Here is an 18,026-nt window from a genome sequence, read left to right as displayed (position 1 = left end):
CCAGGTTTAATGGGATAAATACACATCCCCTGACACACACACAATAGCACAAAAAATTTTTTTTCCTTTTTCAGTCTAACCAAACGACATTTATTGTAATACTCTGACAGCAACCTGCTAAGGACTTCATACTTATATGTAGTTTCCAAAAGTTGATTTCTAAACTCCAACATCCCAAGAAAGAAACTGAATGCATTTATAGAGAAAGAAGCACAGGACTTGCTAACTTCAGTCTTTGGAATTTTTAATTTTTTTAAATTTTGATAATTTTTTTCCTTAGATTCAAACTGATTATGTGTTTAAGTAGACACTATAAAGTCCCCTACTAGACCATACACTCTTTGAGGCCAGGAAGCACATCTTTTCCATCTGGTAACACACACAGCACAACAGCCACAGGATCTGGCCCTTAGGAAGTTTTCTTCAGGTGCTGGGTGACTCAAATAGTACCTGTGCAATAGCATGTGGAAATGTTAGTGCTGAAGTTTGAAGTGAGATTGTTGTTGACAGTGACCAAATATCTTGGCATCAGACGCACTGTCTACAATATGGTTTATCAACTTTGTTTAAAAAGCTTTTTTTTTTAATCCATTTCTCCTTTGGTGTGAGTTTTTTAAAAATCTCACAAAATGAATTATATATAACTTTAGGAAAGCAAATGAAATATAATTTTATAAAGTGCTTTTCCAAATTATATATATTCACTCCACCATATTCATATTATATATATATATATATGTGTGAGTGTGTGTGTATATATATATATATATATGTGTATGTATATATATATATATATATATATACGGCTGGTTGAAAATTGGTTAATTAGATCATGTTCAATATATGATCAGGAAGTGAGCATTATTTTAAGAGGCTTATGTTAGAATCTTGACTAATGTCAACAGTATGCAGCTGATAACATGTATTTAGAAAATAAACATAAATATTCTATTAACTGGTCCTACCTATTTATGCTCATTTAGATTCTAAATTATCTAAATTTTAGATGAAGATGGGCCTGAAATTTGATTTCATACTTTCCTGTAAATAAATTTCTGGGAAATATTTAAATTTCTTAGGATCAAACTAACTTCTAAGAAATTCAGAAGCAATCACTGATGTAATCACTATGTTAATTAAAATATATTTTCTCCATTAAATTAGCTGATATAAGGACCCTTAGTATGACTTTTTCTAAAGCATTATTTTTAATGTACATGTGATTCAAGTGTTTGAAGTGCATTTCTTTCAAAAATGTATATCAGACTATTCTAATTTGGAAGCATTTTTTTTTCATTTTGCCTGGATTGTTATGGTCCATCTGATTTAGTTAGGACTTAAAACTACGTAATTACTTTATTTTAAAAATTGGGACATTGTAGAATTTTGATGAAAAGGACTCTTGAATGTATTTTTAAAACAGCTTTATTATTGAGGAATAACTGACACACAATATTGATAATATTTTCTTCCTTTCCTTATTCTTTTTTTTTTTTCTTTTCTTTTCTTTTTTTGCGGTACGCGGGCCTCTCACTGTGTGGCCTCTCCCGCCGCAGAGCACAGGCTCCAGACATGCAGGCTCAGCGGCCATGGCTCACGGGCCCAGCCGCTTCACGGCATGTGGGATATTCCCGGACCGGGGCACGAACCCGTGTCCTCTGCATCAGCAGGCGGACTCTCAACCACTGCGCCACCAGGGAAGCCCCTTCCTTTCTTTATTCTTGATGCTCTGGCACTTGGGGTCTTGATCCTAGAGGTGCTAATTCCTAGAGATAGGAAACAACTCCCCTATGAGCACACCTTTGATATACAAACCAACCAGTCCAGAGCCTGTGCCCCCAACCATCTCCTTTATCAAGCTCTCACACATCAAGCCAATATTCCCCTGCCTTAAATCACTCCAGGGCCAAAAACCAGACAACTAGAGACCACACCTATAACCTAGAGTTCCCTGAAATTATTCAAACTACCTAATCCTAAACTTATTCAGCTATCTACCTGCCTTGTCCATTCTTTCCCACTAAAAGCCTAATAAAGGCTATGGGCCATGCTCTCCCCACTTCCTCTTTTGCCTCCTGACCAACCCTGGTCCTCTCCGCTGTGGCCCTGCATGACCCTCCTGTTCCTAGGGATCTGTGAGTATAAACTTCTTTCTTCATGATAATAATTTCTGTGTCTGTGTGTCTTATCATACCTGATTAAAACAAATCCCAGGTACATTTTTAGAACAAACTACATGCATTTAAAGTGTACAATTTGGTAAGTGTTGACACATGCATATACTGTGAATTCATCACTAAAAGCAAGATAATGAACATATCCATCCCCTCCAAAAGCTCCCTCAAGCGACTTCATAAGACCTCCCTCCCTTGTATCCACACTCCCACCCTCATCCAAAGGCAACCGCTGATAGTGCTGTCATTAGAAATTAGTTTGCATTTTTAATAATAACATATGTATATATGTAAAATATTACATTACGTACTCATTTTTTCTAGTTTCTTTCACTCAGCACAGTTATTTTGAGATTCACGCTATTGCATATATCGATAGTTCATTCTTTTTATTACGTAATAGTATTCCGTTGCATGGCTATACTATACTTACAGAGTAACCTGTTGATGGACATGTGAACTGTTTTCAGTTTTTGACTATTACAAACTAAGCTGCTATAAATATTCATATACACGTTTTTGTATGCCCGTATGCTTTTAATTCTCTTTGGTAAATACCTAGGAGTACAGTGGCTAACTCATATAGCAGATATATATATTTTGTAATACACTGTCAAACGGTTTCACGAAGTGATCGTATTATTTTTACATTTTCCTCAGTTATATATGATAGCTCTAGCTGCTCCACATCCTTGCCAAAATTTGGCATGATCAGTATTTTTAATTTTAATCACCCTGATAGGTGTATAATATTATATTGTGGTTTTAATTTTCATTTCTTAATGACTAATCACACTGAATACCTTTTCCCATGCTTATTTGTCAACAATATATGTTCTTTGCTGAAACCTATTTAAAACTTATGCCCATTTAAAATTTTTTGTTGTTTTCTTGTTACTGAGTTTTGAGGGTTTTTATATATTCTAGGTACAAGTCCTTTTCAAACATGTGATTTGCTAATATTTTCTCATAGTCTATGGCTTGCCTTTGCATTCCTTTACCGGTGTGTTTGGAGGAACAGTCCTTAATTTTGATGAAGTCCAATTTATCAATTTTTTTCCTGCTTTTGGTGTTGTATCTAAGAAATCTTTGTCTCACTCACAGTCACAAATTTTTTCCCTATATTTTCTAGGATCCATTTTGAGCTATTTTTACATTGTATGATGTATGAAGTTTGTTTTTTGCTTGTGTATTTCCAATTGTTCCAGCAGCATTTGCTGAAAAGACTATTTTTTTCCTCCACTGAATTGCCTTTGTAATTTCTGGACTCTCTACTCTGTCCACTGATTTTTTTATCTATCTTGATTCCAATACCATGCTGTCTTGATTACTTTAGCTTTACAGTTAGTTTTGAAATCAGGTAGTGTTAAGTCTTGCAACTTTGTTTTTCTTTTACAAAGTTGCTTGGGCTATTCTAGGTCCTTTGAATTTCCATATAAATACTTTAGGATCTGCTTTCCAATTTCTACAAAAAAGGCAGCTGTGATTTTGATTGGGATTATATCTAATCTATAGAAAATTCTGAGGTGAAATGTCATCTTAAGAATATTGAATTGAATCTTCGATTCATGAATATAGTATAAATCTTCATTTATTTAATTTCTTCTTTAATTTCCTCTCAAAATGTTTTGTAGTTTTCCTCTTCTAGTCCATAAATATGGTGAATTACATTGATTGATTAAGAATGTTAAACCAGGGCCTAGAGACTCATACAGAATGAAGTAAGTCAGAAAGAGAAAAACAAATATTGTATATTAATGCATATATGTGGAATCTAGAAAAATGGTACAGATGAACCTATTTGCAAAGCAGAAATAGAGACACAGATGTAGAGAACAAATGTATGGACACCAAGTGGGGGAAGGAGAGGTGGGATGAATTGGGAGATTGGGATTGACATATATATACTACTATGTACAAAATAGATAACTACTGAGAACTGATAGATAACTAAAATAGATAACTAATGAGAACCTACTGTATAGCGCAGGGAACTCTACTCAATGCTTTGTGGTGACCTAAATGGGAAGGAAATCCAAAAAAGAGGGGATATATGTATACATATAACTGATTCACTTTGCTGTACAGACACAAACTAATACAACACTGTAAAGCAACTATACACCAATAAAAATTTTTAAAAAAAGAGAGGGAGAATGTTAAACTAACCTTGAATTCCTAGGACAACCCATTTGCTTATGATGTATTATTATGCTTTTTATATTATTTTGTATTCAATTTGTTAAAGTCTTGTTAAGAAGTTTTATATCTATGTTCATGAGGGATATTGGTGTGCAGTCTTCTGAAGCATTTGTATCAAATTGATATTCTCTCCTCCTTAAGTGTTAGATAGGTTTCATTAGTGACACCATCTGGGCCCAAGGTTTTCTTTATGGGAAGGTTTTTTAATGATAAGTTTAATTTCTTTCATAGATGACCTAAACAGCCCTATATGTCTTCTAGAGTGAGCTTTGATATTTGATAGTTTGTATCTGAGGAATTTTTCCAATTCATCTGTCAAATTTATTGCATAAAGCTGTTTAAAACACTTCCTTATTTTCCTTTTTAATGTCTGTAGACTCTCCAGTCATGTCATTTCTCTCACTCCTGGTGTTGAGCATTTGTGTTTCCTCTCCTTTTATTCTGATCAGTCTGGGTAGAGGTTTGTAAATTTTATTGATCTCACATAACCAGCTTTTTGTTTCACTGGCATTCTCTATTTTTCCCTGTTTTATATTTTATTGATTTCTACTTTGATCTTCATGGTTTCCCTGTTTCTTCTTACTTGGGTTTAATTTGCTCTTTTTCTCTAGTTTCTTAAGTGGGAAACTGGGGTTATTATTTTGAGACACTTCTTTCTTTTTTAATATAAGCATTTGACGCAGTAAATTTCCCTCTAAGTAGTGAATTAGCTGCGTCCCACAATTTTGATGTTATATTTTCATTTTCATTCAGTTCAAATACTTTTTTTTTTTTTTGCGGTATGCGGGCCTTTCACTGTTGTGGCCTGTCCAGTTGCAGAGCACAGTCATCCAGACACGCAGGCTCAGCGGCCATGGCTCACGGGCCCAGCCGCTCCGCGGCATGTGGGATCAGCCCGGACCGGGTCAAGTTCAAATACTTTTTAATTTTACTTATTTCTCCTTTGAACCATGAGTTATTTAGTTTCTTTAGTTTACTTAGTGCTCCTTAGTGTTCTTAGTCATTTAGTGTTATTCAGTGTTCTTTAGTTTCTAAATATTTGGGAATCTTCCAGATATCTTTCTGGTATTTATTTCTAATTTACTTCCCCTTTTGTTCTTGAATTGACTTGAATACACTTAAACTTTCTGAGACTTTAAAAAATGTCCTAGAATATGGTTTATGCTCGTAAATGTTTCATGTGCACTTAAAAATATATATTCTGCTGTTGTTAGGTATTCTATAAATATCAATTTGGCCATGTTTATTGATAACATTATTCAAGTCTTCTAAAGCCCTACTGATTTTTTGCCTACTTGTTTTATCAATTATTGAGAGAGAGGTGTTGAAATCTATGACTGTAATCGAGAATTTTTCTACTTATTATTGCAGATCTATCAGGCTTTGTTTTTTATATTTCAAAGCTCTGTTTTTAAGTGCATAAATGTTAAGATTTATTATGTCCTCTTGATTAATTTTCCCTTTGTCTTTATGAAATGACCCTCTTTATCCCTGGTAATATTCTTTTCTCTGAAATCTACTTTGTCTGATGTTAATATAGTCACTCCAGCTTTGTCTGATTTATCTTACCATGATGTATCTTTTTTCCATCCTTTTACTTTTAACTTATTTGTGTCTTTATATTGAAAATAGGTTTCTTGTAGACAGCATATAGTTGGATCATGCTTTTTTATTCAATCTGACAATCTCAGTGCTTAGACCTTTTAATTGGGAGTGTTTATTTCATTTTATTTTTAACTATCTTTTAAAAAATTTTTTATAAATTAATTTACTCTTATTTTTGGCTGTGTTGGGTCTTCGTTGCTGCACGTGGGCTTTCTCTAGTTGCCTTGAGTTAGGGCTACTCTTCATTGTGGTGCTCAGGCTTCTCGTTGCGGTGGCTTCTCTTGTCATGGACCACGGGCTCTAGGTGCATGGGCTTCAGTAGTTGTGGGGTGCAGGCTTCAGTAGTTGTGGCTCATGGGCTCTAGAGCACAGGCTCAGTAGTTGTGGCGCACGGGCTTAGTTGTTCCACGGCATGTGGGATCTTTCCAGACCAGGGCTCAAACCCGTGTCCCCTGCATTGGCAGGTGGATTCTTAACCACTGCACCACCAAGGAAGTCCCTGATTGGGAGTGTTTAGACTATTTAAAATTAGTGTGGTTATTGATATGGCTAGATTTATATAAACCACCTTGCTATTTGTTTTGGGTCTATTATCTTTTTCTCTTTTTTCTAATTAACATTGATCTGAGTATTTTTAATTCAATTTTATCCCCTTTATTGACTTATTACTTGTAATTCTTTGCTGTGTTAGAGGCATACCTCATTTTGCTGCACTTTGTTACTGTGCTTCCCAGTATTGCATCTTTTACAAGTTGAAGGTTTGTGGCAACCCTGGATCAAGCAAGTCTATCAGGGCCATTTCCCCAACAGCATTTGCTCACTTTCTGTGTCTGTGTCATATTTTGGTAATTCTTACAATATTTCAAACTTTTTCATTATTATTATATTTCTCGTGGTGATCTGTGATCAGTCATCTTTAATGTTACTATTATGACTCGATGAAGGCTCAGATGATGGTTAGCCTTTTTTAGCGATAAAGTATTTTAAAATTAAGTTATGTACATTGTTTTTTAAGACATAATGCTATTGCACACTTAACAGACTACCGTATAGTGTAAACGTAACTTTTATATGTACTAGGAAACAAAAATATTTGTCTGACTCACATTATTGCAATATTCCAGTGATCTGGAACTGAACTCACAATATTTCCAAGGTATACTGGTAGTTTAGTAGTTGCTTTAGGGTTTGTAGTACACATTTTTAACTTATCACAGTCTACCTTTAAGTAACATTTTAGTACTTCACGTATACTATAAGAAACTTCCAAGAGTATATCCCCATTTCTTCCCTCCTGGCCCTTGTGCTATAGTTGTCATCCATTTTACTTCTACATGTCTTACAAACCTCACGATTTATTATTATTTTTCATTTGTTATCATTTATGCGCATGCCATATTTTTTCTCCTAGACTGTCAGCTCCTTGAAAGCGGGATTTGTATCTGAGTCAGTGTTGGCATTTAGTATGTGTTCGAAACAGGTTTTTTTCAATAAATGCTAAAAGAGAAGAAAGGAGGTGGTGGCAAAATGACTCTGTTGCTTACCAAGGTGAAGCCCGGAACTGGTCCAACCAATGTAGAGATACACAATGGCAGCAACACCCATGTTAACCAGGGTATAGACCCACTGGATCACAAACATGATGAGAAGGGACCCAACAGCCTGTGGAAACAGAAGGAAGTGCAAGTCAGCTAATGGTTTAAACACACAGTAAGCGAGCCACAAGGCTAGGGCCTTAAGAAACAACAGTCTTCTCGTCAACCTCTGAACACTCTATAAGTCTGAATAATTGAAGTTCACTCATAATTCAAAAAACCCCTCTAAAGTAGGTATTTGAGAAGACATCCTCCTGAAAGTACCCTCTAATCAAAACAATCAATAAATAGACTTTCTATCCTAGGTCCTTGTTCTACTCCTTTCTAGGAGAAACAAGTTAGAGTAAAATTATGCTAATATGGTGTATCTAGAAATTAGGTGATCCAGAGTTTATCAGGGATGATTAATTATTTAAAAAGTAAACCATTGATTAAAATAAGTGGTTCATTAAATGTAATCTTGCCATATGTAGCCTCATCTAAATTCTAATATAACAGGCAGTTAAATCACATTGCTCCTAATGAGACTCTCCTCTTTCCTCCCCCAAGTCCCACCCCAAGATCACACATGTATCCACCTGAATTAAGTCTCAAGGACAGTTGAGATCAAAATGAACTTACTCACCCCCAACAGGGAGACCCAGGGGTTGCATATGCGAGTGTAGAAAGAAGTTGGTCTCCTCTGGATATCTTGTTCCTGGAGCCTGGACTTTAGGAAGAAATCTAAAAAATAAATGAGCCAAAATCCTTGGTTACTAATTTGTTACCAAACCCTCTAGTATTTTTATTAGCAAATACTTATGAGCTCCTCTTCTCCAATTTTGTAACTCAGCCTAAAACACAACTTCCACTCATCTCAACCATTAATGCCCTTTGCCACAACTGAGGCTTGTCTTTACCAGAAAGCTTACATCTCCTAAATCGTGATTTCAATCAATTTACTCTCAGCCCATCACCTCCATTTTTTCTCATTCACTCTGCTGTCTCCCACCCCAACTATTCATAGACCACAGAGGGACCTTCAGTCAACTTGCCCTAGTATGTTTTTGCTTCCTATCACCTACCTCCTCTTTTCACTACCCTCTTACCTGGCTTAGATTCCATGATCCAAGACTCTCAGCAAGTACTCCCTTGGATATGTTATCTGCTTCCATGCTTCAGCACCACTCAGAAGTCTTATACCTAGTCAACTCATTCTCCTTCTCTCTGATGTAACAGATTTCCAACCTCTCCTCTCAAAAGACAGCTTTCATATCCTCTCATCACCAAATCTACCAACCCACTTTCATCTGTACCCTCTCTTCTGCCTTTCTGTTTTCAGAGTAGATGAACAGTTCTGGCTCCTACCTAAGGCCCATCCCTGTATTTGTGCCCTGCTCAAGGATTTTGCTTTTGCTTCGTCAATTTTTCCATAGTCTACTAGATCATCCCCATCAAACACAAATACACTGTAATTTCTCCCAACTAAAGAAATATCTTCTGGTCACCCTTCAGCTACTATCCTATTTTTTGGCCTCCCTTATAGCAAAAATTCTCAAAAGAATTGCCTATATGGTTTCTCCCTTCCATTGTTTCCTCAACCTACTTTTAGGTTTGTATATACCATTCCACTAAAACGACTCTACCTAAGGTTGGCAATGACTTGAATCTTTTCAAATTCAATGGACAGCTCATTTTACTTGACCTTTCAGATAGCACCTGACACATGTGATCACTTTCTTCTTATTGAAACACATTCTTCTCTTGGTTCCTAGGATGCCTCAGTTTCCTAGTTTTCCTCCTATCTCACTGCCCACTTCTTCTCAGTCTCCTTTGCTGGATCACCTCCTCCTTCCAACCCCCAAGTATTGGAGAATCCTAGCATTCATTCAGTCCTCAGCACTCTTCTTTATTGCAGTTAGGTGTGGCCATGTGACTAAGTTCTCACCAATGGAATGTGAACACAAGTGGTGAGTGTCACTTCTGCATCAGAGTCTTTGAGACAGTAGGTGTGCCTCTTCTCTGTGCCCGAAATCAGAACGTGGTAACTCAGTCTTGATTTTGCTCATTATAAGGACTTAGGGGATGGTGAAGTCATAAAAATGGAAGGAGCCTGGGTCCCTGAAGCAATGCATGGAGGAGAGCCTCTCACTGATTTGGAACACCCTTCCTGGACTGTTAGTGCAAGTGAGAAATAAATTTCCATTGTGTTTGAGCCACTGTGTTTTTGTTTATTTGTGATAGCAGTATAGCCTCCCTTAATTAATGTACCTCAAAACAGGCTTCAGGTCCTTCTCTTACTTCTACACAATCTATTCCTTACGAAGCCAGTGATCTTCTTAAGGCTGGATCTGATCATATCACACCTCTAGCTACAACCTTCCACGACCTTCTGTCATAATCACCATGGAGTGCATGGCCCTACACAGGACTGACCTCTGCTTTCCTTGCTATACTCATCTCCTACCTCTCTCCCCCCACCCACTCCTCTCCACTCACTGCTGGACTTCTGCTCTTCTTGGAATTTGCCAATCCAATTTCCATCTGTACCTTTATACATGCCATTTCCCCTGCCTGTAACTCTTCTCCCACATCTCTGCATGGTTCACTGCTTTATACAATTCAGTTCTCCATTAAAATATCCTCTTCTCAAAGAGATATTTTCTGAACAACCTATCTGAAACAGAACCACCCTCCCCACTCTAGTCTCTATCCTGTTACCCCACTTTATTACTCATCGTACTATTTATCACTTACTGACATCACAGTATGTGTGTTTGCTTGTTTATTATGTGTCTTTCCTGCTAGAATGCAAGTTCAATGACAGCAGAGACCTTCTATGTCTGTTCAGCATGTTCCCCACCCCCAGCACCTAGAACAGCACTTGGAATGTAGTAAATGTCCCATACGTGAGGCTAAACGAATGACCAATCATCCTAGGTCCCAGAGAAGTCTTCATCCTCTCAACATGTCTGCCTTTACCATATACTTCCAACTATTATACTTATCTTTTATATCTCCATATCTTGAGGGCAAGGGCCGTCTTTTGTATCTCTAAATACCAAATCTAGGCATGTAGGGGTCTGTGTATAGGAAGTGCTCAAGAAGTGTCTCCTTATTAATTGTGGATTAAAATAAACTCTGCCAGAAGACGTAAATAGACATTTCTCCAAAGAAGACACACAGATGGCCAATAAGCACGTGAAAAGATGCTCATCATTGCTAATTATTAGGAAAATGCAAATCAAAACTACCATGAGGTATCACCTCATACGTCAGAATGGCCATCATTAAAAAGTCTACAAACAACAAATGCTGGAGAGGGTGTAGAGAAAAGGGAACCCTCCTATACTGTTGGTGGGAATGTAGATTGGTGCAGCCATTATGGAAAACAGTATGGAGGTTCCTCAAAAAACTAAAAATAGAGTTGCATATGATCCGGCAATCCCAATCCTGGGCATGTAGCTGGACAAAACTATAATTCAAAAAGATACATGTACCCCTATGTTCATTGCGGCACTATTCACAATAGCCAAGACATGGAAACAACCTAAATGTCCAACAACAGATGAATGGATGAAGAAGATGTGGCACACATATACAATGGAATACTTCTCAGCCATAAAAATGAATGAAATAATGCCATGTGCAGCAACATGGATGGGCCTAGAGATTATCATACTAAGTGACGTCAGACAGAGAAAGACAAATACCAAATGATATCACTTATATGTGGAACCTAAAATATGACACAAATGAACTTATCTACAAAACAGAAATAGACTCACAGACATAGACAACAGACATGGTTGTCAAGGGGGAGGGGGGTGAGGGAGGGATGGATTGGGAGTTTGGGATTAGCAGGTGCAAACTATTATATATAGGATGGATAAACAGCAAGGTCCTACTGTATAGCACAGGGAACTATATTCAATATCCTGTGATAAACCGTAATAGAAAAGAATATGAAAAAGAATGGATATATACGTATAACTGAATCACTTTGCTGTACAGTAGAAATTAATACATTATAAAGCAACTATACTTCAATAAAATAAATTTTAAAGAACTCTGCCAAGGTGCATGACTGATTTGAATTGATGGCTCTATTACTTCTTTTTTTTAAAGAAAAGACACTGTTAAGATTGTCTTTGATTACATTGTATATTTTCAACATGTGCAATGCATGATTCATTTTTTCAATCACAGGCTTAGTGAAATACAGCTGCTCCATTGATTATTAAGAAGAAACACTATTGGTGAAGAACTTAGATTTCTGCCTCTCTGAGGTTTGCCAAATGTTAAGCTCACTGTTTCACATTTGATCTTGACCTTGCACCAACTCAATTACACTGTACCCAAGGGAGTTGTGTGTATGTGTATGTGTTTTCTGAGGAACTCCAGGGAGAGTCATAGGAAGGGGTGTGTCTTCCAGGCAAGCACAGTGCAGTTTTACACATCAGCAATGCAAGGGAGAATTCAGTCAATGATGCTCAATGACTCTGAATAGGTATGACAGACAATGCAGGCGGACAATTATTCAGAATTCTGAACAGCTATGGTTTCAAAACCCTTCCAAAATGACAGAAGGAATTTTTTTTCTCTTTTCAAGGATTATACTGGAAGAAATAAGTCTTACAGACTAGTGGTGGGAGGAGACCGCTTCTCGTGTTAGAAGTACTAGAATAACAACTGGAAGGCAACTTTATCAAGCTTTAGTCACAAAACAAACAAACAGGTAAGCAGAACCATGCATTAGGCATGTTAAAAATATCAAATATAGGGCTTCCCTGGTGGCGCAGTGGTTGAGAGTCCACCTGCCGATGCAGGGGACACGGGTTCGTGCCCCAGTCCGGGAAGATCCCACATGCCGTGGAGCGGTTGGGCCCGTGAGCCATGGCCGCTGAGCCTACACGTCCCGAGCCTGTGCTCCGCAACGGGAGAGGCCACAACAGTGAGAGGCCCGCGTAGAGCCAAAAAAAAAAAAAAAAAAAAATCAAATATAATAAACATAACACATAACATTAAATTGTCTTTTAAAATCTAGTGGTATGTCTAACAAGTTCTATGTTCACAAAACCCATGCAGAAATAAAGACTTTTTAAGCATGAAGGGGGAAGACATTATGTCAATTTTTAAAATCACAAATTTAAATAATTTTATGGAAATTACTTAAAAATCAATATTAAACCATCTCTGGAAATGCACTCCATACCTTTATCAGGATAAATAAACACACAGTTCTAGCTGGCATGTACAAACCAAGAATGTGCGTTGACGTGGTTCACAAAGGATCATGTTTCAGGTTCATGTGGGATCTTATCATGTTGATTCTGTATCTTTTAACCACTTTCCAAATGCTGCACGTTTATTTCTAGGTTGTCATTAGCACCAACAATGCAGCTATGAGACTCTTGTACATATTTACGGTTTGTTGTTTGGTTTAGGGTTGTTTCCTTGAGATACAATCCCCCCAAACAGATTTACTAAGTCAGAGCAATTAGACAGTTTTATATTTCTTGTTACATCTTGAAAGCTCACTCTGCAGAAAGAATGAACCAGAGGGACTTCCAGCTACCACAATGTAAAGAGGTCAGTGAATCCTCTCCGTAAGAGACAGGTATACAGCTAGACAAAATCATCAAAAACAATCACTTGGGGCTCTAGAAATTTACCAAACCGAGACAACAAACCAAGAAGTGTTTATTTTTTCAAAAACTGCTGGAGCTGAGGGTAAGGATGGTGAGAGTCTACAGCCTCCTTCCTGAGCTGCTCCCACCCCCACCCCAGTTCTTACCAGCATGGAGCTGGCCTGTGTCCGTGTGGCCCAGAAGGCTTCCACCCGCTGCCAGCAGATCTGTGCGTGGGTTGGGAAGCACAATCGAAGCTGCAGCTCTCCAGGTTCCCCGGCTTTGACTTTTGTCAGTCTCTCTTAGGCTCCGCAAGCAGGGGGATGTGGGGAGCTGTAGTCCTTCTACAGCTCTCTGATTTCTAGGATCTTCCCATTAAATTTCTGGCTGTTCCACTGCTCACCCTAGCTGGGTCCCTCAGGCTAGCAAAGCTGAGGATTTCACCATTCCATTTTCTACTTTGCTCACCACATTGAACTGATAAAGGCACAACCCACAAGTTTGCTCCCTCTGGCAGCAAAACTGCTGATTTCTGAAGAAATCATGGCCAAAAACCTCCAAATTTGATGAAAAACTTTAATCAATGGATCCAAAAGGAATGAATCCATTGACATTGCTTCCAGCAATGTGTACATATACCCGATCACCACTGACCTACTATTTTTTATCTAAATTTTTGACAGCTTAACAGATATGAAATATCTCAATGGTGGTTTAAATTGGACTCATTTAATCAGTACAATGGCCTAGTTCATAACAGACACTGGCCCCAAGCAGCATACACTTTGTGTAGTGGTTAAGAACACACGCTCTAAAGTGAGATGGACCTGGGTTCAAATTCTAGCTGTCTCCTATCCTGAGCAAGTGTTTAACTTCCCTAAGCCTCACCTTTGTCATCTGGAAAAAGGTAATAACAATGCCTAGATCTGAGCTGAGCTGAGCTAATCCGCGTGTTAAGTGATTATCTCTGTGCCAGGCACCTGGGACAGACTCAATAAAAGCTGCCTATTTTTAGCTACAAACAGCATTCAACACTTAACCATAAAAGTTAGTTTGTTGAATGCACAGTGAGTGAGTCTGGTTTTTCACATGTAAACTGTGTGTTCATCTCTCCTGACCTCTCTTTAGTAGGATCTGGATTTTGACCTTCCTGTCTTTAAAAATAATATGGTTTGGGGCTTCCCTGGTGGCGCAGTGGTTGAGAGTCTGCCTGCTGATGCAGGGGACATGGGTTCGTGCCCCCGGCCGGGAAGATCCCACATGCCGCAGAGCGGCTGGGCCCATGAGCCATGGCCGCTGAGCCTGCGCGTCCGGAGCCTGTGCTCCGCAACGGGAGAGGCCACAACAGTGAGAGGCCTGCGTACCGCAAAAAAAAAAAAAAAAAATGCTTTGGAAGGTATGCTTTTATCAGTTGTGTTTGTCAGAATAATTGTTTCCTTCTGTGACACTGTGCTGGGCAAATGTTTTTTATTTCTGTTTAATCAGATCCTTTTTGTCTTTGATGATGTCTTCAGTAGTCAGAAATCGCTCTCTTGCACAGCTGTTATAAATAAGGAATTTGTGGCTATATAAGGTATCAAATATGGCCCCAAGTTAATTTTTTGATCCATTTGCTCTCAAAAATATTTATTCAATAGTGACTTGATTCTTATTATTTTACAGCATCTGGTTTGTCACACATTAGGTTCTTATAATAGTTTAACTCTTTCTATTCTACTTTACCTGTCAATGTTTAAAATTTTTAGCCAATATTTGTACAACTGTTCATCAATTTGATTAGCCTTTACTGAGTGTTTGTCGATGCCATGTACTGTGTGGGAATATTGATGAATACAAGGTAGAAAGACATGGTTTGTGACTAAAGGAAGCTCACAGACTGGAGGCAAAGCGATAAAACTAGTATTTCTTCTCCTTGAGATAGGCAGACGACAAGCAGGCCTGAAGACAAATGTGTAAACAAATGTATAAAACAATGTGATACGTGTTTATACCACTAGTGTGACTCAAATGTTATGCTTGCACAGGAGAGGAAATCAGGGAATCCTTCTCAGAGGGGGTCTGAAAAGTCAAATGGATTTTAAACCGTTAAGTCGGCGTGTTTCAGATGGAAGTGGGCAGTGATGCAATGTGCAAAGGCAGGAAGGAATAAAGAACATGATGTGTTTGGGGCACGTGTCTGGGTATAGCTGGACATGTGTACATGGCAGCTGTCATGAGAAAACTGGCCAGGAAGGTGGGGCAGGGCAGGGTTGCCAAGAATCTTGCAAATCACACCGGTATGGAAGGTAATAGATTCCAACGAAGGTTTTTAAGTAAGAGAGACATGATGAGAGTTTTATTTTAGAAAGATCGTTCAGTGGACAATGAAAAGGAGAAACAGGATATGGGAGAATCTGGAGGCTGGAGATGAGCAGGGAGATTAACAAGAGTCTGGGCACCAGATGATGAGGGTCTGAACCAAGGTGAAGGCAGCCAGGATGGAGGAGACAGAGGGGTTTACAAGAGCTCGGGACATTTCTAAGATAGGGCAACTTCAATGATGAAACGTTGCAAACTGACCACACATCTCTCCCGATAACCCACTGAGAAAACAGAAAAGGCATTAAATAGGCATAAACCTACAAACACAAGGAGAATGAGAGAGGAAAGATAAAAACAAGTCTTGGAAGGTGGAGCAGTGACGGAGGAGTGGTAACAGACAGCAGAGCCGAGGAGGACCAACTCTAGGGCCCACAGAGAGGATGCCAGCAATGAGCAGCCCAGTGCACCCCAGCAGGACCTCACAAAGTTCAGGACCAAGAAGTACCCGCCCGTGGGAAGCGATACGGTGCAGGGGACTTGTTGCAAGACTGTATATGAACCAGTTGGACATCAAGTGCCTTTCCTCTGGCCATGTAGCTAGGAAATAACTCCCTCTTTGCCTGACCCCCTCCCCAAGGTATGCGAGGGTTCCTCTGAAGAAATCAAACCAGAGAGGGCCTGAACTTGGGACACCAGGCATAGCAAAGAGTGGGGGGAATGGAGCTAGAAACTGGGGAATTCAATGAAGTCTCTATCCTAAAGTGTGGGAGGCCACCAACTTCCTTATGTCACCCGGCTCCCTGAACACAAACAGCCAACTGGGGGACCCCCAGGCAAGAGATTAAAGGACTTTTCTCTGGAGGAAACCTCTAGCTAACCACACTTGGGGATCCTCCCATGAAAAAGCCAGCTTCTTGACCATTCTACAGTGAGGTGCCCCAACCAGTAAGCTCTGCCCAGGATGCAGGTCTTCTACACAGCTTTTCACTACTTACTTCTAAATAGGAACAGAAATCAAAAGATCAACAGACATTTTAGTGAAGCCAATATAAATGAGAGAGTGAGACCAAGCCAAAGAGACAAGAATCTAAAGAACACAGGGCAGAAGACGACTTTAAAGGGAGAATAAGTAATATTACCAGAAAAATAAGATAAGCGTTATACCTATAAAACAAGAATGAGATGATGTTCAACATTTTTTTAAAAAAGATGAAGACAAATCAGGTTACAACCAAGAGCTCTTGGAAATTAAGACCAGGAGAGCTGTGGCATAGACTCACTGTTGTTACCCAATCTCCCCTTCCTCCTTAGGGAAAGAAAGAACCCCACAGGATGTCATGTGAAGCTGCAATAAAGCCAGCTAAAAAGACATTTCCCAGCCTCTGAGAATACCTAGAAAGGCTAGCGAATCAAGTTCAGAGCTATATAGCCAGGGACAACACTCAAAACCATATGTCTGGGCAGTCTAGTGGGGACACCACAGGGGCATGTGCCAAGGTCTAGACACTTCTGACCCTGAAAAGCCCTGATGGCGGAGCCAGGAATGTAGTCATCCTGCAGCCACTATCATGCTTCCAGAGAGTTCCTCAAAGTCCCCATTTCTTCAGGTTCCCGGTTCCCAGTATATGGAGGCTTCATCTAATTAGCCGAGTTTTGGTCCCGTGCCTGAACTCTGCAGGAGGGGCGGGAAAACTGAATATCTGACATTTTCAGTTTTAAGAGTGAAAGGCTTGCTGTGCCTCCCACCAAGACTCATAACACTGGAAATTCTTCAAACACAGGGAGGTCATTCAAGGCTGAGGAGGGAAAAAAAAAAAGACAGAAGTCTACCATGATATCACGCCCAACAGATCTTGTCCCCTGGATCTGACAGAGAAGTGTGATAGAGGAATTCCAAGACAACAGCTTTGTAGCAGACCGAAAGCACTGACAGGCTAGAGTGGATCAGAATAAGGGCCATAGGACAGAGGGGGGAAAAGAACAAATGGATATGATAAATTTCTGAAGAATTCGAGCATTTGGAAAATAACGTTGAGAGGCATTTGCCATATCCGCCAGAACATCTAGAAAAAAATGATGACACAAAACCAAGCAAATAAAAAACCAAGGCTGGGCTTCCCTGGTGGCGCAGTGGTTGAGAGTCCGCCTGCCGATGCAGGGGACATGGGTTCGTGCCCCGGTCTGGGAAGATCCCACATGCCGCGGAGCGGCTAGGCTCGTGAGCTATGGCCGCTGAGCCTACGCGTCTGGAACCTGTGCTCCGCAACGGGAGGGGCCACAGCAGTGAGAGGCCCGCGTACGGCAAAAAAAAAAACAAAAAAAAACCAAGGCTATTATTAACCCCAGGAAACAGAAAAAGTTGGACAGAAAAGGAAATGTAATCATAGCATAATATATGGCTCAGAGTTAAGCAATATTTACCTAATCATGATAATATGAATACTAGCTATTAGATTAATTAAAAAACTGTGATGTAATTATACTGGGGACATTGGATGAGAAATCAAGAGTGGCATAAATGAGCTAGTCTTCATTTATCA

General features: G+C 39.2%; 1 protein-coding gene across 1 annotated transcript in view; it reads right to left on the bottom strand.

The window, feature by feature from the left end:
- The window catches only part of SLC12A8 (solute carrier family 12 member 8), a gene marked incomplete at its 3' end in the record, with an annotated part of 128,808 nt that overhangs the window by 1,821 nt on the left and 108,961 nt on the right, over nt 1–18,026 (bottom strand). Inside the window, 2 exon segments of the mRNA XM_082655597.1 lie at nt 7,514–7,643; nt 8,202–8,299. Coding sequence (XP_082511723.1) covers nt 7,514–7,643; nt 8,202–8,299 — 228 coding nt within the window.

This window comes from Grampus griseus, assembly GCF_964374135.1.
Source record: "Grampus griseus genome assembly, chromosome: 5".
In the NCBI taxonomy this organism is placed as follows: Eukaryota; Metazoa; Chordata; class Mammalia; order Artiodactyla; family Delphinidae; genus Grampus; species Grampus griseus.
Note: the sequence above shows the minus strand (reverse complement) of the source record. Positions and strands in the feature narration are given on the sequence as shown.